The sequence below is a fragment of the Limulus polyphemus genome, unplaced genomic scaffold (assembly GCF_000517525.1).
Source record: "Limulus polyphemus unplaced genomic scaffold, Limulus_polyphemus-2.1.2 Scaffold2904, whole genome shotgun sequence".
Lineage (NCBI taxonomy): Eukaryota > Metazoa > Arthropoda > Merostomata > Xiphosura > Limulidae > Limulus > Limulus polyphemus.
Genome location: NW_013668514.1, coordinates 65,069 through 91,898, shown reverse-complemented (window position 1 = coordinate 91,898; position 26,830 = coordinate 65,069). Strand labels below are relative to the sequence as shown.

The 26,830-nt window shown below is 29.0% G+C and overlaps 2 protein-coding genes across 5 annotated transcripts in view; one reads left to right on the top strand and one right to left on the bottom strand.

Annotated features, from left to right (window-relative positions):
- Positions 1 to 16,680, top strand: part of LOC106468180 (transcription initiation factor TFIID subunit 6-like) — a 31,461-nt gene extending 14,781 nt beyond the window's left edge. For both annotated transcript variants that reach the window (XM_013928591.2, XM_022396486.1), the window contains exons 7-13: positions 3,153 to 3,218; positions 4,899 to 4,976; positions 5,905 to 6,006; positions 10,924 to 11,048; positions 12,470 to 12,731; positions 14,967 to 15,137; positions 15,419 to 16,680. In XM_013928591.2, coding sequence (XP_013784045.1) covers positions 3,153 to 3,218; positions 4,899 to 4,976; positions 5,905 to 6,006; positions 10,924 to 11,048; positions 12,470 to 12,731; positions 14,967 to 15,137; positions 15,419 to 15,877 — 1,263 coding nt within the window. In that variant the 3' untranslated portion in view covers positions 15,878 to 16,680. The remainder of the gene's footprint in view (positions 1 to 3,152; positions 3,219 to 4,898; positions 4,977 to 5,904; positions 6,007 to 10,923; positions 11,049 to 12,469; positions 12,732 to 14,966; positions 15,138 to 15,418) is intronic.
- A 3,425-nt stretch (positions 16,681 to 20,105) lies between these two features.
- The window catches only part of LOC106468181 (sodium/hydrogen exchanger 7-like), a 71,209-nt gene continuing 64,484 nt past the window's right edge, over positions 20,106 to 26,830 (bottom strand). For 2 of the 3 annotated variants that reach the window (XM_022396483.1, XM_022396484.1), the window contains 2 exons: positions 25,146 to 25,202; positions 20,106 to 22,954 (listed from right to left, as the gene is read on the bottom strand). In XM_022396483.1, coding sequence (XP_022252191.1) covers positions 22,856 to 22,954; positions 25,146 to 25,202 — 156 coding nt within the window. In that variant the 3' untranslated portion in view covers positions 20,106 to 22,855. Of the gene's footprint in view, positions 22,955 to 23,914; positions 23,959 to 25,145; positions 25,203 to 26,830 lie in introns of all 3 variants that reach the window. The other variant, XM_022396485.1, reaches the window with a different exon arrangement.

The following is a 26,830-nucleotide window of genomic DNA, read 5'->3' as shown; positions in this document are numbered from 1 at the left end:
AAGTATATGTGGTTGAAAACAAAAATTCAAGATAATACATTGTTACTTATTTTGTAATTTATTTCTGAAAAGTTTGTTTTACATCAGTCATGTAACTAGTTCTAGAAATAGTACAATCCAAGTACTGCTGCTTGGAAATGTATTGCCTTTTTATTGAAATATGAATTCAAATTAAAAAATTAAGTATTAAGAAATTATAAATATTTTAATGAAAACCAATTCTACAACTCATAAATTAAACTCAATAAAACTTTATTTTAAATAATTAACTAAAGCATTATATTTCAAAATCAATTTTAAAAAATGGTAACATAATTTTTATGCAGAACAATAATTCTAAAAGTTGCAAACCAAACTTGGTACAAATCAGTCTTAAATTTTAGTTAGAAATTTTTAATTTTTGGTGAACCTTATAAGCTATTATCGACTATGAATGAGGTCTAGTATGGATCTCTATTTTAAGCACTGAGAACATTCATAATCAGTGCACAGGTATTTTGTGCTTGTATGTAAACAGCTCATAACATGAGGTTGGCATTTCATAAAATCAGTGAACAGTATATTTGATGTTTTTTTTAATTGAATTGCAACAAAATTAGCAAAAATCACACACATAATGGCTACTTATTATCTAAAAACAAAGTTCTAAATGAACCAGTAGTATGATTTATTGTAGGGAATGTGACAAAGCATAAATCCTGACCAATATATGGTTCAGGGCTACTTTATTTTGATAGCTATCAAAGGTAACTCTCAAAGGTGATGGAGTTACATATAGTCATGTTTAAATGATGAGGAGTGTTTGTTTTGGCAAAATAAATCACACTTTTTCCCTGAGAGCATAACAAAGTAAAATAAGATTTTAATTCAATCAAAAAAGTAATTCCAAGTATCAGTATCACTTGATTGGGCCACCATTGTTCTCACGCACCAGTTTTAATCAATTTGCAAAAGATTTCAGCAATGCAACAAACATCTATGTTTTTGTGGCTGTCTCTGTGACCACATCAACGAGAACATGAATTAAGGTTTCACGTTTGTGTCTCTCGCATTGAGGTAAAGTTTCCAACATTTCTTTTGTGCATTGTTGAATGAAAGCTCTGACATTTTCGGCAGGATTTAAATCTGGAGAGTTCCCAATTCACATTCCACCACTTTTTCATGGACCACTCTTTCAAATTCAACAATTCTGAAACGTTTGAGACATTAATCAGATTTTTCAAATTCGGCATTACTATGTGTTGATTGGAAGACTTGGATTCTTGGAGCATGTCTGCGACTAGTTTTTGAGCCATCTAGAAGGGAGCACATGTGAAACGAACCTGAGTTCTAGTGAGCACCGTGATTCAAAAATGTTTGCAAAAAATTAAATTTGTAGAGTCAAAGACTGAAGAGTACGTTGAAATGACATTTTCTCACGAGTGATGATATATGCAGTCCTACCAAGTTCGTCATTACTTTGGGGGAAAAAAAGTATGATTTATTTTGCAACACCTCTTAATTTGTAGAGTAAAAAGCTAGTGCAACCATTGCAACTAACTTCTAATAACATCTAACTTATGCTTTTATTGTATGCTATAAATGTTCATATTTGTATATGTATGAATTGAAATAGTGATGCATGTAATGCTAATGCTTGAATTTAAATTATAATAATAATTCCACCAAGTATTGAACTGTTGCAGCCTTATTAATAAATGGATGTTTTTGTATTGCACGTTTTATATTTTATCTAAATATAACAGAAAATAATATAGTAGTAATTGAAATAATTTGGTTATGTGTAGTTAAAAATATTTCATATAGTCTGTTATGCAATGGAAATCCTACCAGTCTAAAGATTTTCAGACATTTCAGATCCTGACCATTTTCATTCTTGTGCCATGTTTTACTGTAGGTGTTGATTGTTGCCTTGTAATGCAAACTTTGATTCGTCCTTAAAGTGCATATGTTTCCATGCCCATTTATACTTGTTGGTTTTCGTGAAGCTACACATCCATTGGCATGCTTCATTCTAATGTGTATCTTACTGTCTTTAAGGCAATTTTCACAACTTTATTTAGAGCAAGGTCATTGGCAAGATCTCTGTTCGACTGTCATCTGTCATGTAAAAAACATACACTGAGATACTTAAAGTGACTTTTGGAGATTATTGATTTTCTACCTTCATCACTTCTCTTATTAACAGTACCAGTGTCACATGCCCTCTGTAGAGTCTTTCATACAGCTCTTACTGAAATATGGAGTCTTGCCACAATTTTTCACATGGAGTATCCTTGACCCTCCAGAACTGATTTTTTTACATGTGTCGTACAATATTTCAGTCCTAGAAGCTATGGCTGGATTCACATTACAACCGTAACTGAGCATAGCATAAATGCCTGTATTTTTATTAGCCTGATATAATTGTGGCACACTTTAATTGGTTGGATGACAACTAATTACAGTATAAACTACTAATACATGACTGTACTCTGGTGCATTTCTGTAGCATTTGACTTTTATACCTTTTTTTCCCCTCAATGTTTCCATATTTATTTCTAATACTGTGTATGAGCAAGTCTGTCATTTAACATCAAAATTAATTTTGTGTTATTAAGAGAGACTTATGTATTTCAAACATCACAAAGCTACTGTTTATATTGCTCCTTTTTTTTTAAAGAACAGAAAGAGAATGCACAATATAGTACCTTAAGAATAGTTTGAAATTAAATACATGTTAAACATAGACAGGTTAGGAACAGTGTCAAGTTGAACTCTTTTACATTTTAAACATACACAAACTATATCAATGTTTTGGACATTATAGGTCATTAAAAGAACAATTATTGCAATTACTATAAAAATTAAAGAGAAAACTTAAAACCTTTCTTTGCACCTTTTATTGTAGCTTTGTCCATTTATGCATTTAGCCACACTGATATTTGTGACTTTTTTGTGTTGATATTACAAAAAAAAGTTATATTAATTTCTTATTAATAGTTATGAAGTTTTTGTACTTCTCTGTACTTGTTAAATCAAATAATTTTGCACTTCAAATTCCTTGCTCATTAATTAGTTGGAGTTTAAAAGACACAATCCTGTTAATGATTACAGAAAGAATTGGTTTTTGTCCTTTTTTAAAATTCATAATGTGCTTTTTGTCAAAATAGGAGCAACAGTTGTATTACAAAGAAATAACAGAGGCCTGTGTTGGTTCAGATGAAGTTCGTAGATTGGTGAGTGTTTGTTTTGTATAATCATTTGATTTTTTACAATATAGATTAGCATCTACTTATAGGACTAATAGTTCTAAAGATCTCTCCAGTGTGGTGATTATAAATAAGTTACAAATGTACTTGTCTGTTCTTTAAACCTTTGCTAATAATCTAATTTTTAATACGAATTTATTCACAAGTGCAAAAGATCTGTGGAGAAGATTTTAAATAGAATGCTTTGTATATGCATTTATAATAATAAAAGGGTGTGTGTGACCACCATAACTCCAAGATGAAAGAACCTAGAAACTAGTGTGCATGCAAGTAAATAAGTAATAATACCCAGGTGCACACCCTCAGGGTTCACTTAGTATGGGTGCAAAATTTCAGGTTTCTAGGTTCTTTGCTTTTGTTGCTATAACAGTCACGTATTCTTTCCTATGTGATTTTTTGCTAGCTTGCCTCACAAGAAGATGCCCTAGTGCAAGCTAGCAAAAAATCACATAGGAAAGAATATGTGACTGTTATAGCAACAAAAGCAAAGAACCTAGAAACCTGAAATTTTGCACCCATACTAAGTGAACCCTGAGGGTGTGCACCTGGGTATTATTACTTATTTACTTGCATGCACACTTGCTCATGCACATCTTTTTATGCAAAAAACCACATAGTAAAGAAATGTGAATGCCATTTCTTTTCTATGTTGTTTTTTGCATAAATTTGTAATAAAAAATTAGATTATTAGCAAAGGTTTAAAGAATAGATAGGTACACTTGTAACTTATTTATAATCACCACACTGAAGAGATCTTTAGCAAAAGTACCGGGCTTCACTCGGGTTATTAGGTTGATTTATTCAAGATGACTTTGTTAGTGTATGTATTCTGAAAGAGGCAAAAATATTCTTATAGTAGAAACAGACTATCCTATATTTTTGTAAGACTCTCAACCTCCTCCCTGGCTTATAAAAAATGTTTTGTACCTTTTTATATATTAAAAAATAAACTCTCAGTTATGGAAACTACCTTATGGAGAACCTTCGAGGTCATTTGTTACTTAAGGTCATCCTTGATGTATAAGTAACTAACTTTAAAATATTCAGGTATTTGTTCAGTATACCGGGATGGAAAGACCAGCTTCAGGTAGCTGGGCTTGTCTTAGCTCACCTGGTTTATACTTGAACAAATTTTCAAGACAATGGGAGGGGGAGCTCAATATCATGTTTAGCTATTGAGAGGATTTTAAAGCTGAAGAGAGAAGTCTGATTCCCTGTTTCTTCTGTATTGTGTTGGTAGATAGCTGAGTTGGGAGGATTTGTAACTTTTCTTCCAGTTTTTTAGATAAACCCATATGTACCTCTAGCTTACTGAAGATGGATTTCTGAAGTTTCTGAAACATTTAATAAGTGCTTCATGTAATTTCGTTTGTGTTTTTCTTTATTATTAAATTAAGTTTTCTGAAAAATAAATTGATTACTATTATACTTCTTCCTTCTTGTTTTTGGACTGAAAATTATGTATTTTTTTGAAGCACTGTTGCTTCACATACCCATGCTATTCTCTATATGCTATGCATTAAAATGTTTACAGTGGACATTTTTGTATTGAAAATTGTTAAATGAGTTATTTAAAGTTAATGATGCATTTTTATGTAAGAGTATTAGATAAGTTGTTAGTAAATGATGTATTTTGCTACTATGTAGGAAGCTTTGCAGAGCTTAAACTCTGATCCAGGTCTTCATCAAATGTTGCCTAGTCTTTGTACTTTCATTTCAGAAGGGGTAAGTTATTTTCTTATTTATTAAATTTAAAGCAGATATGCTTGGTAAAAGCAGTAATACATATTTTGGACATTTTAAAAAAGCTTAAAGATAACTTTAGTTTTTTTGTATATTGGTACAGTATTCTAGGATTTAAATTTAGTTCTCACCAGCTGTGGAAAGAAATGCAGCTTATTGAAATAGTGTATATTACTTCATTTAATATAATTATCACTGAATGTATTACAGTTACTGCTTTTTTGTATGTTTTATTTGTATACTGATTGACATTATTGCATCATTCATGCACATTCTCACTTTCTAAAAGTGAAATGTGCAGTGTATTTTTTTACTAAAAAAGGCATGTAGTCTGTTATTTCACTGCACTTTAGTCTAACATTACAAGGATTAATTTGTGACTTAGACTTAAAAGTCTAAGCAAGAGCTCAGTTAGCACTTTTCATCAGAGCAGACTAGTCACTTTATTGTGTGTGCTATGTTATATTAAGAATATATGTTTAAAAGAAGACTTTTATAGCAGCTGATGATATGTGCAAGGTATTTTAAGATAGCTAGAAAATGATAAATCATATTTAATAATCATTGACCAGTTGTCAAGAATCCAGTGCTCCAAACAAAATACCTTTTACACTACTTTTTAATGCTTGGTTAATAGGGTAACATATTTCAGTTTTGTAGGTAGTATAAGAATAATTGTAAACTGTTACTTAATAGTTATAAAATACACACACATTTACTCACTTATATTGTACTATGTTGTTTAAATGATAGTTCTAAAATACATGTATGTCACTGTTCAAGAACATCATAGTTTTATTAGTTATGCTTTAATTTTTTTTAAACTATCTTAATATTTCTGTTCATTTTGTTGGTATTATTGTGTATTCTTTGTTAATAACATAAACCATTGTTATTCTTTTAATTACAGGTGAAGGTGAATGTTGTACAAAATAACCTAGCATTGCTAATTTATTTGATGAGAATGGTTTTTTCTCTGCTAGAGAATCAGACTCTGTACCTGGAGAAATATGTAAGTTTGAAATAACATATACTTTGAAATCTATGAAACTGTTTTGTCTAATTATGTGTGACAGTGGCAAAATTATTTTTTGAAACTTAAAATCTCTCATGTCAGGTAATGTATGATCAGAATATACAATATTGTGTAATTTATTTTACAAGTAATATTTTGTGATTAACATGCCATATTTTTTAAACTTGTGTCAAGATTGCCATGTTTAACAGTAAAATATGTGCTGATTCATTTTTTTTATTTGAGGTACAAGTTTGTTAAAATGATAACCTAATTTTACTGTTTGATATGGTATATATATAAGCAAATGATGTAAATATCTGCATTGGATTTAGAATTATTTTGCATTTTCTGTTTGAATTGTATAAAAATTAAGGAAAGAACTTGGGCTATAGAGTTAGTGTTTTTTGAGAAATTTGACATTAGTGATAATCTGAAACAATTAGTTATTAGATAAATATAATTGTATTGCATGTGATAGGTAGATGGATATCCAAAAAATTTAAATATAAGATCATGAAGTGCTACAAGCTTTTGCTAGATGCAGTTGGCTTAGAAATAGCATTTTGTACATATGTTGGGCAAATTATCAAATCTTAGAACTGGGAAAAGTAAAGCTTCAACTCACTGTTGTGTTAGATTGTGTCTGTGACCATACATGACCAATAGAATGTAACATGAAGCCATATAAATAGATTTAAAAAAACTATCCTGAGAGCAGTGCTAGAATACAAGGAAGAAAGCAAACAAATAGTAACAGTGTCATTAATTATCAATTTGGAAACATGCGTTTGCTGAACTGGAGAGTCAAATCTTCATCTTAAGTAAATAGAGCTTCACATTCATGGTAAGAATATCACCTTTTTTTTGTACAAGACTTGCCCATGAGTTTATTGTGAAACCATAAAGAAGAAACAATACTACATGATGGTTAGCTGGTTTCAAATTCTGACATTATATTGAGCGATAATAAGGTTCCAACTAAGTTCAACACATCATTTAAAAACTTCTCTGTGGGGTGTAGAAGAGCATATCTTGGGGATAATTTTCTGGAAGAAATGAAGGTTGAATTTGTTTTTTTACAGATTTTTCACAAGATTTGATGAAATTTCCTATACACTTTTTCAATTTACTCTCCTGAGAATAAATTTTAAAGCCAGGAAAAGCAAAAGGGCCAGCCAAGAGTGAAGCAAGCCAAAGTTTTAAATGTGCCTTTATATAAAATTTAATGAATTTTATAGTGCATAGAACACTACTTCAGGATTTTTGTTTAACTCATTCAGCACGGGTTCAGTCCCTGGGACTGACCTCGTAACCGTTTTATGCTTGTTATAATTTTCAAGCTATAACTTTTAAATTAGTAAGTGAATGTTAATGAAATTTGGCACATTATCAGTAAACACTACAATGCTTTCATATGCAAAATATCAAATTTTGTTATTAAGTCTTAAGGTCTGTAAAGCAATGTTTTTCAAATGTCTTTTTTTCTTCTTTTTTGCATGTTGCTTATCTAATATGCAAAGTAATTTTCATTTTAAGATTAAATATATTTTATGCATCCAGATAGTTATCAAATATTTCTTAAGAAAATACTTTATATTTTATCTGTTATTTTCAGTAATGAATCTCTGTACGGGTTCAGTGGATTTGACCAATCTCGTAACCACCATAAGAATTAAGAAATAAATCTAAATTATGCCTCTTTCATTCTAGAATGAGACATAATTTATATGTTACCGTATCCAATAACATAAAACTGACCTTTGATCTGTACAAAGTAACTTATCTTGGCTGTGTTTTAGTAGACTAGTATTTTGTAAAATACAGTCACATTTCAATTATTATACATTACATATGTATATAGATTATTGCTATTTTGAAATATGTTCTTAAACTTATTTTACTTAAAACATAGAACAGTAAATAAAGAAATAAAGCAAACATTTATCTCTTTTGGTTACGATCTTTGTACTTGGTTGCTAAACCTTTTAAAATTTTGCTCGTGGAGGATATGAAACAAAATAATTTTTTTTAGGTTTTATATATATACAGTTGAATAAAATAAAAAATCATAAATTACTACATCAATACCATAGAATTCCACCATAATTTATCAAGCTCAGTAACTAAGCTGTATTTCAGTCTAAAAAAGCAGACTAAAGACACAACCTACCTCCTTGAAATCTTGGTTCAAAAGAAAGAAATGACATTCAAACACATTAAAATAGCTGAGAATGGCACTAGGGGGACATTCTGAGCTTCCAATTGGTTATTCATGTCATATACAGAAGTAAGTGTATATAAGGGAGTGTTTTCAAAAATGGAAAGAGGTGGGCAGGGTGCCACTATATTGATTTATTACGTGAGCAATATCTTATCAAATTAAAATAATAAGAAGCTCTTATTTTGTATTCTAGCTTATCAATATCGGTAATTTGAGTTTATAAATCATACGAAACTACAGATTTAGTATTTTGACATCACAAACATCTAATTTGAACCGGTGCTGCATTCAACATACCACATGACACAAAAATCGATGTTTAACTGTGTTTTTTAATATTTACCTTTAAGTAATGTATAATACTAAAATTTGAAATATAATTTACAGTTTGATACCAAACTTATTGAAATAAGTTCATGGAATAATAGTTCAATGAAATTTTGAATGTGAGTCAACAAACATGATGACATGGCCTTTCACCCGTGACCTGTCTGGAAAGGGTTAATCTGGTTTCTATTTTTATTTATGTGTATTTCACATATTCAGTCTCCAGAAAAATCACATCTTCATTTAACTCCTAACCACTTACTCATGATATTACTGCTAAACAATTTTAATTAAAACTCATACATTAAAAAAAATGGATGATTTGTTCTACTAACAAGCTACTGTGTAGCCTGTAGGTTCTTAAAAACACTAGATTGATGATCTGTACAGAGAAGAATTGGGTGCAAATTATTGTGTATGTGTGGTTTGTTGGTTAGTGGCTTAATTCCAGACCTTTATGATTTATATTTGAAAAAAGCAGGTTAGTGAAAATTTGCCACACATACCTAAGACACTTCCTGTGTTCTTTTCCTTTGAAATTTAACAACACAGTTTATATAATTTTTAAATCATAGTTTACATTATCAAGTGTTTATATATATATTCCTGAGAGTTGCATAACTGTAAACAATCCAGTCATATTATAATATTATTAGATTTTATGTACTAGGTGTTTCTTTTGTTGAATGTTATCTGAAGTAACACTATAATAATAATTGCATCATTTGAAGTTCAAGTTTTAATCTCTTATAATTTCATGTAAAATATGCAATCATAAATTTTTTAAATACTCAGTTGCTTCATAAACACTTCTGGGCATGTAGTGCACCTTGTTTTCAACACTTCCCAATGTGAGTGGTAGTACATATCTATTGTTTATTCCCCTCAATAGTTAGTTATGTTACCTAGATCTTCATCACTTTAGTGACAGAAGTATTGGGAGCCAGGTATCACTATAAGAACAAAATAAGAAAAATATAAGCATGCACAGTGGCTAACATGGATTCTTTTGTGATAATCAAAATTGTTTTTGTGGCGTTTTGCAAGTGTCAGCTATTATTGAATTAGAGACTTTGTTTTTAAACAAGTTGGCTGCATAGTGATGCCATTACGTGACGAGTGGATTGGAAAACAATTATTTCAGTAATATACAATAAAAGCTTTTGGTTAAAAGTAAGAAAGTGAAGTTACACAATTTTGATCAAATGCTGTCAAAGTGAAACACTTGAAACTAGACTAGACAAGTTCTTAGTGGTGTTATATATAGTTAGAAGATACACTTTGAATGAGGAAAATATCACAATTTAAATATTGTCTCCAGGTTTCAGATTTTTTTAATTTGCTAGGTTTAAACTTTGCACAGAGACAAACTGGTTGCAAGTTCCTGTAGAGAACAGTTTGGAATGAGCCTGGTTCATCCTGTTATCATAAATAATGAATATTAAGACTCCTTAACAGAGCTCTTTCTGTGAAAAATATGAACTTTATCGAATAATAATTATGAAAGTTTGTGGTACTTCAAACAAAATTACAGGTGGAGGCACTGATGGGGAGAACATATCTTGTTATTTGTGATACATTTTGAAAAAGTTACTGAGATGTTTTATAGTAAATTTAATTTTCCCATTAAGATAAATTTTTAAACTGTTTTGAGGCTAGTGTGGTCCTTTGATATTTTTGATGTGTTTGTATATGAATACTATAAACATTGATTATTTTTCTATATTTTAACTATTCTTGCTATTTCTGTATGAGATTTTTATAGGAACTTCAGTAAACTGTTTAGGCTTACAAAGAAAGGCAGATAATTATATAATCAGACATCAAAATGATTAATACTACTGATAAATGAGAGTGGTTTATTTTAGTATATTATTGGGTAATTATTGTGTTCAGTCAAAATGTTAGGTAAATAGCACCAGCAGTGTTACCATCGTTGAGTGCTAATAAACTAACATAATAGTTTTATAGAATCATACTTAATTTGTGGGTATATTGGACAAATTACATATGCTGTCTGTAAAGATGTTTAAATTCAGCTGTTTGTTATTTTAAATTTAGGAACTGTATTCAACTATTTATAAACTTTTTTTTGTCAACAAATCTCTTAAGATAGATTTAAAAAAAAATGTGCATCATCTGTCAATTCCAAAATTTTATTTAAAAGATTGATACATGACAGTGATATCTTAAATTGACAAATATCAGTGTGATTTGATCATTACTAAAATTAATTTTTTTGTGACTGTTGTTGTTTTTATTTTCAGATCCAAATGTACTTGTTAAGTTATAGATTAACAGTACTAATGTTATAAATTGTGTTCACTAGGAAGCTATGTCTCATTCACTTCTCTCTTTCACAGCTTCATGAACTCATCCCTGCTGTTGCTACCTGTATTGTCACCAAGCAACTATGCAATCGACCAGAAGTAGACAACCACTGGGCACTAAGAGATTTTGCTGCCCGCCTGATGGCTCAGATTTGCAAGTAAGTATACTTACATACATCTGTTTTTGATTAGATGTATATATCATTGACTAAGTGAAAAGATTTTGAATGACTAGGTTTGGAAATGTGGTATCTTGTGATTATTTGTTTAGTCATTTTATCTAAAATGAGTGATAATTAAGAATATTGTCAATATTTAGATTTCAATTGACCGGTTTAGTTGAATGGTTCAAACAGAAATAAATGCTATCACTTGTTTTTTTGGCAAAAGAAAGTGGATGTAGTAAAAATGAAGAAGGTTGAAAACTAGATTTTTTACACAATTTTCAAAGGTGTTATATTAGTATCTTATGTGTTCAAGATTGACATTGAGAGTTAAGCATCCAGTTATTTTGTAATTCTTGCTCTATATTTTTATCATCAAGTAGACTGGAATAGATCATTTATAGTGACAAGATTAGATTACCAAATTAATTTTAACTGTTAGATTATTAATTTTGTTTCCAATCCAAAATTTTTATATGGTGACAACAAAAACCAAAGGACATACACTTAATGAGAGTAAATTTTCACACTCCTACTTTTTCAAAATTGGTAACAGATTTTGCTTTGCAAGAGACTTCTATTTTTGTGGTTGTTTATCAGGTATTGTGAATTGTAGTTAGAATTTTTATGAAGTTCATCATTGAAGAATTCACTAATATATGTACAGTAATTATCAGTAGCATGTCACACACTTTGTTTCAGGTTCCAGTTACAGATTTCTTTTGTGTGAATCATAGGACAAAATCTTCTAATAAAGGCAAAATCAAAGCTTTATTAACTCCTTAAACCCGAGTGGACGCTTCTAGCGTCCGGCTGAAAATTCCAATTTACCCATCGGACAGTGACAGCATCCGATAACATTTTTTGTCTCTTTGGCTGAAAACTAATCCAAACCATGTTGTTATCCACAAAATTAAGAAAATTGAAGTTTTATAAGGTATGGTGATAATTATTAGGAGATCATGAAAATATTTCTGGCAGAACATACAAAAAATTATGGGTTTAAAGAGTTAAAATGATTGACCAAAATTATAAACATTCTGTACAGAATTTTGTATGTCTCATTTTCTTCCCACCATGTTTAATGGAAGAATGAACTCTGCATTGCTTTTAATGCAAATGCTGTTGGTACATATGGGAATAATACATTTTAAAGGAGTACATAAATTGATGGTTAGCCCATAATCATTTATTATAGTAGATGCATCTTGATAAAATAATTTGGTTTCTTGATGTCAGTCGTACTATTTCATTTTCAAGAATTGAGTTCTGTGAAAATTTACGTGTTAAGTTTATTCTTGTGAGTTGGTGATATTGTAAGTTACATTTAAACTAACCACTTTAATCATTATCACCACTACTAAGATTATTAGCATAGATTTATTTACAATAGTATGAATTACACATTTCCTTAGGAGTTTCAACACAAGTACCAATGGTATTCAGACCAGGGTGACTCGCATGTTCAGCCAGGCTCTTCAGAATGACAAGATGCCACTTGCCTCTCACTATGGAGCTGTCTCTGGCCTTTGTGCTATGGGTCCTGAGGTGACCCGAGTGTTTGTTGTGCCTCGGATCAAGTTAATTGGAGAAAAAATTCGTCATGCTCTAGATGAAACACAAGTGAGAATTAACGTGGAGAGAATTGCTGGTGAACGAATCAAGCAGCTTATTTTAGTATGTAGTATTAATTTACTTTATTTATATACAGTAGTGTGGATGTGATTATGTTCATCCCTCTTAATTTCTGCATATGCATTTGTTGTGTTTAATTTTAAACATATTTCTAAGTATATTTGATGTGATTTATTTGTACATTAGATGGTGTAAATAAAATAATGATTATATCTCCAGGATATATCTTTATTAACTCAATTCAGTATTTTGCTATTACATCTTTGTTAGGGGCTATTGATAACTTACAAGTTTGCTAATCTAGTTGAAATGTTTACAAAAAGTTTGCCAAGTTTTGTGAAGATATACTTAATACATTTAAAGTTATAGTATTTATAGCTTCATGGCGGTCACAAGGTCTGTCTGAATCACTGAGCCTGTATACAAAGAATTGTAAAAAATTAAAAGTAATGGTAAAAGTTATGTAATGATTTTGCTGAATTTATTTAGGTATATTAAGACTATATGAGGCTGATGTGCAACTTTCAGTTGTTCAATGCACATCTTCATATCAAATTTCAAAATTTGAGTAAAAAATATAATTTTAACTACTTGAACAAATAATTGCTCAAAAATATTTTAGAATTGATATCTTATCATTATATAACACTTAGTTAATGTAATTCATAAAGGGAAAACTGTTCCAGTTTTAACTTCTGTGCAGCTCTAAGGAGTGGCATTTGTAAACAACACTTTTTTTAAGAATTTCCCTGCCCATTCTAAGTTTAAATTTGCTAAGAAACCATCATCCCTTGAATATATAATGATTCATTCTTGTTTCTCACATGATTTTCTTTCTCTGTCACTGGTTTTATTAAGACAGCTGTTCTTTGCCACCATTTTATGCTGTTGATCTGAAAAATTACTATAAATGAAGCTCAGTCTTATATATTTTTAACCAATGGCTAAAAACAATTGCAAAAATCCTTCTAATCTATAAATGTGTCAGTATAAAGTAATTTTTTTTCATCCCTGAAAATGTTTTCATGTTAATAACATCATACCTGTTTGAAAGCTACAGGCATTTTCTTCTGTGACAATACATCAAGTTTAATTAGGTTTAGTAAGCAATGGCATACTAATCAGATGACCCAAGTCCATTTTATTGAACATTATTGTTAAGTTTATCATATTTAAATAACACACAAAAATAGAATAATATTTTCTGAAAACAAACTATATTTATTAGATATAGATTTATCTCAACTAAGAATTTTGTTGGAAAATATCACTATACCTAGTTAGACAGAGGTAACTGATGCCATTTTAAAAGGTGAACCATAGGTCACCAATAAATGTATAGCTTCAATTGACAAAAGTATCGAAAGAAATATGGTAATGAATATAAAACAGATTGAAACTGACTGGATATTTAAAATGGAACATTCAGAATCAAAAAGAAAGAAATTGAATTTACAAAATAAAATGAAGTATTTTAAAGTTTTGTTTTTAAGTCAAATCTGTATTTAACCTTTGCAGTATGTGAAAGTAATTAATACTCAAAAACTTAGGTAGCTTAACATTATGAAAATATATATATTTCTATGAAAATGGAAGTAAAGGATAAAATCTTAATAGCAAATAAATCTCGAGTAGAAATTTTGTATTTCACAACCTTTTGAAATCTAATAAGGTATTGGTGAAAAAAAATTTTAGCTGTGGCTTATTTTAACCTAACAACTATCTAAAACCCTTCTTTTTATGGCTATTTAATTTTTTTTAGTAAATATTTTTCATCACAAAGCTTAAGTGTAACAGAACTGTCACTAGGCTAATTTTTTATTGAATTTTGCAGTTCTGTAAAACTAATCAAGTTGGGTGATTAGTGGAATTTCTAATTTATTAATTGTCAGACTCATTGATTACATTCAACAAAGTGATTCTTCTCACATGAGTTGGAATAATAGAAAATAGTATTAACCAAAAACACTTATTTCAGTTAGTTGATTATTTTCATGTCATTGATTGATTTAATTGTAACTTTTATTAATAGGTAATTGATTAATCAAGTTAATTGCCTGGATTTAGTGACTAATAGTAGTTCAAATACTGATAATTTTATTTATATTTCAACATCATTTTTATATTACAATTATAAACAACAAGCTGCTAAATAGAGGTTCAATCTTGCAAAAATCAAAAACTACATGCTTTTTAAGTTGCAAAGGTTTAGTCTTTTTCATTTTAGATGTTGATCTTACTAATTTTCTTATTGAGTCCTTACTTTTCTGTCATCAGAGGGCTGTACCTCCACAACTAAAGACCTTCCGTTCTCCTCCTGATGATTTGGAAGAGTACAAGTCAGAGTTTGGTTATCTTGGACCCATGCTACATGCAAATGTTCTTGTTGCTAGACATCAACCTACCACTTCAACATCAACTTCAAGATCTTCTACTACAGTAACACAGGTAAAGGCAATAGTATTTTCTTTTTATTATATCTTGTGTACTTTTTTAAGACAGTGTTTTAATTCTTTACTTATTATGAAAATTCTTAAATACATTATAAACGCAGTTCCTGAAAAATTTGAACAGAAGTTTAAAGTTACTATTTATATAATATTATAAGCTTTATTCCCTGTTCATTTGTGGTCAGTGGATCCTTAGAACTTTGTATTAATATAACAATTGGATTGAAATGTTTCTATTGTTTACAGCCATATACCAAGTTCAGTTTTTCTTGTTTTTAGTCTGCACGAATCATACAAACGTCATCTTCTCGGACACCAACTATTTTCACCGTTCCTCGAGGATCTTCTACACCAGGAGAACCTTCTCCTCCTCCACAAAAGTATTTGATTGTTACATCTAACCCCCGACCTTCAACACCTTCTTCAACAATGGCACCTGCCAGCCAGGGATCAACTAGTATGAGTAACACACCAACTTTAGTCAAACTTGTTTCAGCTGCAGCGTCATCACACAGCCTGCCTGGAAAAGGTATCACATGTAATGTACCCATCACCAAAGTCATGGTTATGAGTGTTCCTCAGTCCTCTACTACATCATCAATTATTCTCAGTCAGCCTTCAGTTGTGTCTTCAGCCATAGGTGTGACAAGTGCCTACTCCTCCTCCAGTCGACCTTCAACCCCAGACACACCAATATCCAACCCACCAACCACACCATTTCTTAAAGAATGTGAATAGGGCAAACTATTGCTCATATTCATTTGAGAAGATGTGTTTCAAAATAATTTTCTTGAACAAGTAGAAAAACACATACAAAACCTGTTAACATGATCTCTCTCTCTCTCATTGTGTAGCAGGAACGTTAAGTATTCTGAACTAATCATCTCGTATGAAAAATGGAAGTACTAGCTGTACTGCTGTTTCACATCCAGAAGTGAAAATAGTTGATTAAATGATAATTTTTACAAATGGGATTTAACTTCAAAGACCTTATCTCAGATTGAAAGTTTCCCAAACAGAATCTTCACAAATTACAAGTGATTTTTTTTTTACAATTTCCTCTTGATGTTTTAGATGTTACAAATGATCATCAAGCTAAAATATTTTATTATTATTATCTTACAATGTAAAAAAAAAAAAGATTTGTTTTCAAATCACCATTTATTATATCACTAAAAATTAATTTGGTCTTCGCTGTAAATGATACCTCTCAATTGGATGTCATGAAGTTGTGCATTGTTTAGCTACTAACTCCACTTTAAAGTATAGCATTTGACTAATTATTGATTCCCTTCATACTGGTTTTGAATTCTTGTGTATAGTATGCTTATTTGTATTTTCTGTAACTTCTCAATTCTTAATCTTTGGTTTCCACTTTGTGTTATTTTTGATTCCTATAATGTTTACTGTTTCAAGATGTACATAATATAATTTTTTGGTGATGAATCTCCTTTGTAAGATGGGTGGATTTTTGTCAAAATAACACAAGTGCTGTAATACATCACATGAAACATCTAATAAAACACTTAGATGTAACATTATATGTCTGGTATAATATCATTAGATATACAAGTAAAACAGACAGTTTGTTGCATTATGCTTTGCAAACATAATTAGGACAAAATATGTTTATTTCGTACATATCTATACCTTGCATGTTCAGACAGTGTTTTAACTCTTTACTTATGAAAATGCTTAAATACACAGTATCTACTCCTTATTTTATTTTTGCATTTGTTTAAAAAGCTTCCCACACATATACGGTGGCATCTATAACTGACCAATGAGTCATTTCATCACAGCCATGTCCTGAATTGATGTGTCACAAGGTTATTCTTTCCTTGACCTACTAGTTTGCAATTGCTTACAGTTAGATGGCCAGCCAACTTTAAGGAAAGCCTCAGCTGGATCCATTTCTGAGAAATAAGTGTCATAAAATGTTTTTTACTTGTATTAACATTTAAGGAACCACCATCTAGTAACCTAGGGGGAAACTCGTACTATGGTTGTGGTAGTTTGTACTTGTATGCACAAAGTTTATAAAATGTAAAGTAATTAAATCAGTTAAGTCACCAAAAAATGGGCCAAAAACAAAGATGCTGAATTCATTTTAATTCTAAATAAACAGTAAGCCAATAAGAATTATGTGAATTAATTAAATGATACAGTATGTTGAAAAGAAATGTTATTTTTACTATAGCAATGTTTTTCAATCACCATGCTAAAGTTGTAGGTTGGGAGGCTCAAACTTTTTATTCACATCAAGGAAGCTTCAGACTAAAAGAGTTTGGGAACCACTGCTCTAAGTGCTTATAAACAAATGAAGAAATTCACACAAATACTGCTGTTTGAGATAAATCTCTGAATGGTAATAAATTCATTCCCCTAATACTTTTTCCTTTGTAATGCTCAGTAATATTACCACCCACTCCTCCCTTATGTGTATGCCCTGCCCTAATTTTATTTTTGCATTTGTTTAAAAAGCTTCCCACACATACATGGTGACATCTTCCCTATTTTCATTTTTGCACAGATTAATGAAGTTTTAGAAAGTTACACACACATACATTACTCTTGATAGTAATGCAACTTCTAAATGAAAATAAGTCACAGAAATAAGACAAATTTATTTTACTTTGATATACAGTCACTTTTAAAATATCTCCACATATTTCAACAGGACTTTCAAAGTTCCAGAGAAATAAAAATTCAAAACCAGAAAAAAAGTTTTATATTAGTTAATAAAATAGGCTAGCCAAAAAAGTTATAATTAATGATCATGTTTTTAAGAGTACAAAGAATTTCCATAAGTTCCAATATAACCATTGTATTAATATTATTTAAAGGAAAGTATTTATGAGGATTAATCGAGGATAAACTGATGGCTCTACAGTAGTTGAGTGAAATGTTTTAAAATATACAATTCAAACAAAACTCCTCATAATAAATTATTGCACAGATTAACATGTTTTGAACTAAATCTGATATGGTTCTTTACTTGGGGGTTCTCTTTTTGTTTTATGCATAAAGTTTTAAAGATGTAAAGGGCCAGTTAAAAATAAGTTGCATTTTCATTGGTGGAATATAAATATAAAAGCACCTAACTCGAATATATCTATTACACCACACAGATTTAACAAACACAACAAATATTTTATTACAAGTACATACTGCTAAGCACAATAACACTATTACAACCATTTTACATACAGCACCACACATTTGATGCCAGAACGTAGAACAAAAAAAAACTTGTACCAAACCAGAGTTAGTTTAGTAGTGTCTGCTGTGACTACTCTCTCTTTGGAGTGGGAGTAGTAATTTCCTTAAATAATCTGTACCATGCTAATCCTTGTACAGAAATAATGCACAGTACACTATGATGTTTTGATTTTGTCTCCAAAAATACAGAGGTTGGCAATTGGTTAACAACACTGATCAAAAATCTTGACTAGAGATAGGCAATCCAATCTATCTACTGTAAAAAGTTTAGGATCATAATTACAACTACTCTTCCGATACTGTTTCATAGTCTTTGCTATTAAGATATTTATGTCAATGACATTTTTTACTGGTCATGTTTCAAAAATTGCTGATAACTTTTTAACACATTATAACAAAACGTGTTAACTTCACTCATGAAACAAACTAGTAATCGATTGTCTCTATTTTTGTAAAAGTTTTAGTTAAAAAAAAATCTACATTCCATATCTGTAAACATAAGTTACACATTCATTAAAATTTAACTTGTGGTACTTCTTGAAACCTAGCTTGGTTGGTTGTTTTGGATAGTTGCGAAACCTACACAAGTTTGTTTTATGCTAGTCATCCCTATTTTCAACTTATGGTTTTGTGGGAAAGCAGTTTGTAAAAAAAAAAAAGCACCCATCACACACTCATAAGCTAATCTAATCAACAGTAGGATTTGGGTATTGATTTTTTAATGCACCCTTAGATTCATAGATGCACTTTTTTTTTGGCAAATTTTATATTTTGGTGACAAGAAACAAACATTCCCAAACCATATCCACAAAAGGTTTTGTTTTACCTTTTTTATGCAATCTTATGTTTTCTTCAGTACAAAATACTAAATTAGTGTCAGCACATAATGTTTCAATATTGTTTGTACAAAATCTGAATATTTACACTTGGTTCATCTATATCTGTGAAACTATAGCTTATACACTGCATGTACTATTATAAATTTTTTTTACTCCCATGCTGAATATATACACATGTATGAAGTGTCCCCAAAACACTTAGTATTAAAGTAATGATTCTTTGAGTTACAAACACTCATAAACTACAAGCAACAGATTTTTTTTAGGGTTAGTAATGTGAATGGTAAAAATGTTACTGCAGGATGGGATGTTAGAATTCAGCACAGTTAAACATTTATTGATGTTGAAATTCCACTATCCATGATATATTAATATTTGAAAAAAAATTTTGCAGTTATGCACATAATTTAATATGTTGATACAAATATTAATAAAAAAAATTCAAGTCCACTATACATTAACTGTTATAATCAAATGTGTACCACATTCCAAACAAAATCAATTTGTACAAGAATAAAACAATGCTCAATTGTAAATACAAATCCACTTAACACAGTTCTTTTTTTCTCATTATACTCCAATGTTAGATAATGACTATTTGATTCACCACTCATTTTCCAAATTAGAAAAAGTTAAACTGACAACAGCATTTGTTCTAAATGCCCAAAAAGCTACTGTAATAAAGATGAACAAATTCAGTATTAATAATTCCATAGTTACTAAGAAAGGCTTATCTTTTTTGGGACTTTTTAATGTTTGGTTACAAAACAAATATTTCTAAAACACAATTACATGAAACTACAAACATTTCATTTGTTTATATTAACTCTTCCATTATACTGCCATCTTTATAGTATCCCTTCTGTAATGATACTTACCACTAAAATCACAAGTTAGTATTAAGCTTTTATTAAATAAATTTTCAAACATAATAACACAACTGGAATAATATTCAGTGTCATTTTATAAAAATTTCTAGAGAAAAAATAAACCTGTTAACAACCAGTATATTTAACAATCTAAAAAAAGTTAAAAATTTCAGACAATTAAGTAGAATGGAACATTCTATACACCTTGATGTTTAAGGTTTTGCTATTTCTTGTATATACCAATAGTAATTAAATAAAATTTTTCAATTCATAAAATATTACTGAAATAGTGCTTGTGTCTACTGAATTTTCAATGAAATACATAAATATATTTGTAACATCTAAATAACAATTTTATAATAAAAAATCAAAACCTCAAAGTTATACTACACATCTTAAAGTATTCTGATCTTAAATAAAACCACAGATTTTCAAATCTAACTTTCACAAAGTAAATTGTATTTACAGTTCTAAATATTAACAATAACTTTTAACTTTTGATGTCACTTTTGCCAAAAACATACCAAGTTTTCCAAAGAAACACTAGTGTATTTGTTTAAAAAGAAAAAGAGAATAAGGCAATTTTTTTCAAATCTATGAGCTGAAACTAGGAATCGGAAATTTTTTGCTTGTTTGCCAAATAACTACCTGAACAAACACAACTTAAACAGTATACTAATATAATAATACTATAAAACTTCTTTTACACAGAGTTGCTATATTTCTGACAAGTAACACAGAGGTATTCTGAAAAAATGAGTAATATTATGCAAACAAAGCTGTATTACTAAATTATTTAAGATAAAATGTAATTAAGAAAAATAAGATAAGTCATCAACACCTGTAGATGGGATGTTCATTTCATCAACACAGAAAGGAATACACAAAATTGAGCAATAAATACATTAAAAATAAAATTATCAAAATAAACTGGAAAATAGGATGCTAAATGTTAAAGGGTAATTTATCAGGATAAAAGATGGGGTTCATGAAATTAAAAAATAGTGTATGTTGAAGAAAGAACGAGTTTGTCAAAATAATTAAATCTCAAAATTGCATCATTATTACAGAAATATAATAAGTGTATGCCACTTTCTCTAGCTCATTGTGTATAGTGTTTCACATGATCTGCTGGAATATAAGATGTATATCACTTTCTCTATTCCACAATGTATAAGTTGTTTCATATGAGCTACGGTTTTTTTCCCTATTCGTTAGTTGTAGCTGAAGCACTGTTCGTCAAGTGAAGTTTCACAAAGCAGACACGCAGTAGTCAATGAAAATGAATACAATAATGTGGCATTAACTTTTCCTGGCACTTCAATAACAAATGAAGTACAAGAAAAGGAATGATTTTAATAAAAGTTCTCTGCTTTACATAAACTTGTTTGGAATAACAGGATACCCACGTGCAAGCTTTTAAAAGTTAATCCAAGTGTATGTCTTCTAAACAAATAAATATTATAATTTACAAGCTATTCTCATTAAAACTGTAGCTGAAGTTATTATAAACCTCAAGTGTAAAACTAAATGTCAATAAGCCTTATTATGTTCAGATTGTTAACTAAAACTCATCAAAATAATTAATATTGTTTAAGACTCATCAATGAATAAACTTTGTTAAAGTGATTTTTTTCTTAAAGAAAGTAAAACAAAACTAAGAAAATATTCATAAAGTAAAAAAAAAAAATCATTCATGCACCATGCATTTATTATACACATTTAATACAAAACTCTGAATAAATCATACTACAGTTTACGGGAGGAACATTGTCTGAGAAAAAATAAATCAAATCACTTACATCTACTCTTAGTCAACATGAAATCTTATATTAAAACATTTGTCAAATAAAGTTTTTGTACTTATTTATTTTCTGCAATTACTATGTAAGGAAAAAATATTACCATATAATTTATTTACTGTTAATGAAACCTGGAAAATCAGCAACAAGAAGAATTACAAAAAAAAAGAAGTCTGATTTGTTACAAGTTAAACAACAACACATTCTACCTGTATCAAGGTAAAAGCTATTAAATATGAAACCATCTCTTCCCTAAAACATGTACAAGTTAATGATAAGGTTCCTTCAGAACATTTTGTATCTGCATACGTGAGACAATCTAAACAAATCAAGTCATTCAATAAAATAACAGGAAACAACTATATATTCAAAGTATACATATAACAATCTAACAATTACACTGACACCATAGAAACCGTGCATCATGATTTAATAATATCTACTTATCCTAACCATAATTATTTAACAATTTATATTTCATATTTTAACAGACACAAAATAGCAGTTAATCAAAATGCATACCAACATTAAAGACTAGCTTTGAATTTAAATATGTTTTACACTTATAAAAAATGTATTTTGCAAGTTTCATAAAATACAGAGATCCTCAATAGACAAATATATATATATATTAATAACTAACTTACTTTAAGTGACATTGGTCAAACCTTTCTCAAAACATTTAATATTTTAACAAATTAAAAAAAACAACACCAAGCCTATATTGATTGGAGCTTTCCTGAGCTACATGTACATTTTAATGAACAATGAGAACACTCAAAACATGCCCAAAGTGTGCTTATATAGTGTACCAGTGCTAATTAATATTTATTAGTGCATTTATAACAAAACAAAGAAGACTGAAAAATATACATCAAGTAAATTAATTTACATAATTATTTTTTGTATACAATTATACATCTCAACAAGATCACTAACTATAATATAGTCATCAACTGGCTGAATAAGTAAGACTTGACTTCTTTATACTGGCTCTCCCTCAAATCCTGGGATCTTTATTCTGGTGTGAGTTCGCAGATTTAAACCACTACCTATACCAATATCTCCCTGAACACTGGTATTCTGTTAAAAACAGAAAAGAAAAGATTTATATATAACAGTAGTTACTCAATAACATGTTATTTATACTTTATGTGTACATTAAACATTTAGTGAGAGAATTAGCATAATAATTTTCAATACACTTGAATCTTATTGTGTGCATTATACATCTAAAATCTGAGAAGGTTTTTATGCAATTAATATAATAGCTCTAGAAATTGGAATATCTACAATGAAAAATTACAAAGAAATTTCATTGCAGCTTAGTTAAATACATGTAAATATATACAGCGATTTTTCTTGCTTGCTACATAACGCAAAATAATTTACACATTTAGTATTTATATATTACAGAATAAAGAGCCTAAATATTATTTACATATTAGTGGATCTTGATCCACAAAATTTGCACTTTTTTCTATCTAAATATTTTTACATCACTTACATTGTTATGATAAAAAAAAAACTTAGTTGAATAAACACAAATATAACAAAGAAAATCAGGTAATTTCATTTTATTAATTAAACTATGATTTTTGCTTCAAAATTTGATAAGTTCTACTTTATAATAGTTTCAACTGTTAAATATTACTTAAATTGATAAAAATCAGTAATAGCTAAAAAAAATTTCACATCTAAATGCAAAATAAGCAGTTCACTTAAATGCATCATTAAGAAACATGTATAAAATTATTAAGCACAGATTTTCAACATATTTGTAAAGATTAAAAGAAAATCCACTTTTTATTTATGTTCCCTCAAAGCTAAGCATGTATATTTGGTGTTTATTGCTCACAAAGAATTATTTACATTTAGAATTACAAGCAACAAGCACATTAAGGTTTATTAATGTCAAAAAATTCAATTAACCTCTAATCATAATTTAAATGGCAAAATATTTTACAATGTAGTTGTAAATAATCATAAAAAAACTACTAAAAATGTCATTAAGAAAAACTCAGTATACATGTGAACACATACATGCAGATACAGTTTCAGTAAGTTGCAGTGAACTCATGCTGAGGCTATAAAATAAAAGAAACATACAGTTGAATATAAAAAAATCAGAAAAAGGTATAACTAGTAATCTAAAACCATTTTCAACAAAAGAACAAAGTTTTTGCTCGTGAACTCAGTATGATGACTAAAAATACAATTCTATGATATGTCATATTTAGAAAAAATGACTACTTCGTGAAAATGATAAGGCCAGAACAGCACATTTCATAAATATTGAATGATATGAATATCAAAATCAATGTGACTTATTTCCAATCACAAATAGCAAATTATACTGTATGTTTATAAAAAAATATACATAATACTCTTTTTTTTTTTTATGTACTGTTTTATAGACATGACATTTTACAACACATTCCTGCATAAGGATAGAAAAAATATTTCTCACGTGCACAAACATCTCACTATAAATTCTTTAATAATAATAACAATATCAAAGATTAAACTGAAAATATTATACATATACATTTTTTAATAAATGTAATATATATTAATCACATTTATGCACAACAATGAGCTAGGTAGTACAAAGACTATACACACTATGGTAACATTTGTATGTATAAAATGCTACATTGTAATTTCCAACATTCCCAATGAAATAAACATTACACTTGAAAACTTAGATCATTATTAAGCTTTTCTTGTATTTAGTTACTGAATATCACAGAATAAACTTACTTTCAGCTCAGTCATACAAACTCACAAACATATCTAATTGTAGAAATTTATTTTTGGTTGATCAAATCAAATATGATTAATAAAACTATAAGCTCTAGTTCAGTCAGCTTTGGCATATTCTGCTCAATTCTGACCTTTTATATAATAGGTAATTCTAAAAATCTACATACAAAGTATGTAAATTTTTAGGATATTAAAAGTCTTATAATGACAACACTAAGGTATGCACTTTTTGTTTTTTTTTATCTAGAGACTCAAATTACAAAGATATTTACTATTAAATTATATATAACATGAAACTACTTCTTACTGAATTAGAGATTAAAATAACATCAACAGCACTTATATGTACCTGAAAGCTTAGAGCTAAATTTAGATCTTTGTGAACTTACTCCCTCATCCTTGAAACATTTCACTTTCCCCAAATAAAATCTTATATAATAACTTATTATATCTACTTCTTAAGGTCCAGGGTTTTGGAATATTAACAATAAATTCTAAATTAGAATACCTTTTCTGGTGATTGGGGGTCGCTGACAGTAGCATTGGCATCTTCTATACAAAATGGCTAAAAATGAGTTCAAGATTATAGATCAAATGATACATGTTTTAAAAGTACAGTAAAAGTATATTTACATTAAGGATTATAGTCATAAAATATCATATTTTGTTACTATTTTAAAACAACTCAAATATTGAAGTAAATATGAATGAAGTAGTGCAAAGAATTTTTTTACTCCATAAATAAATAGGTAACTAAAACATTATTACTAAGAAGATTGTAAAGCTCTGCATATTACAAAATATTAAACATAACGCCTAAAATTTCTAATTAAGTCATTTAGCTAAATTTATGAGAATGTTGTGGGTTACAACAAGCAGTAAAACTGGGCATGAAGAAAATCTATGTCACATCTTTTTTCAATACGTAAGTACGCTACATGCATAGAGCCTAGACTGTTCATAAGTTTGTTTTGTATATGTTACTCAGTCGCAACGTTTATTTTTATGTTAATAACTGATAACAATATAAGAATGAAATATACAAAATAATTATTAATACTAATAAATTATTTAGAGCTTTAATCTCCTTTTAATTACTGATTTTATTTTGTTACTCTGGCCTTATGTCTGAAGTAGGAAGATATAGATTAAACTGATTGTGGACCATCAAAAATAAAACTAGTAAATAGGACAACAGAGTATTAAACATTTTAACCATACTAATAATAGTTAATAATTAGTTAATTTTAAAATTATGTTAACAAATAGAATGCAAGTAAAACATTCAAATGTAAAAACAGTGATGTAAATGAAGTTGTAAGGGTTAAACTGGGATAATGCAGATTTCAAATGATCACATACTAGTTTATACAATGATGCTCTAATGGGCTTGGCTTAGAAACGATTTAATGCTAGATCCCTACAAGAGCAACATGTGTTTATGTGTGAATTTTTTTACACTTAATTCATACTACTGATTGATGCAGTTACACAAACATTTTTCAGAGTTAACTGTATACTGAATAATTTACACATACATATCATAATGACCATGTTAAAAACATTGACTAAAACTTCTTTATCTGTCAATACTTAATGTGTCATTTCTATACTTGAGATCATGAAATATTCCAAAATATGCTACTTTGATGACTATTGTTTTTCATTGTCATATCCCTATTTTAATATAATCATGTACTGTTATGTATGATGTAATATAATCTTTTCAAAAAGTGCTATTTTTTAATATAAAATTTCTTGGAAGAAAATTTTATGATAACGCTTTTCAGTTTTGGTAAGTGTGGTTTGCTATTAATTTCACCTCAGTGCATGGTCCAAAAACAAAGTTCAAGCATAAAGTGATATTCAAAGATTTGGAAACATTATTTAACTTTAACCCTATTACCACGGGTATCCTTTACTGCGCATAACACAAGGTTTTAGTGTCTTACATTCAAAATTTTATTAAACTATTTTTTGTTTATGTTATACCAATTAGAATAGCATAAAATCTTAGCTAATAATCCATATTTCAATAGTATACAAATTTTAAGTTCTTAATTCTACAATATTTAAAAAAATCCTGAATTTCCACCGACATGACACATTTTCTCTTAGTATGTCATCATCCCAATTTTATCCACAACCCCTCAAAAAGTATAGAAATTAAACATAAATTACTCTCTATAAAAT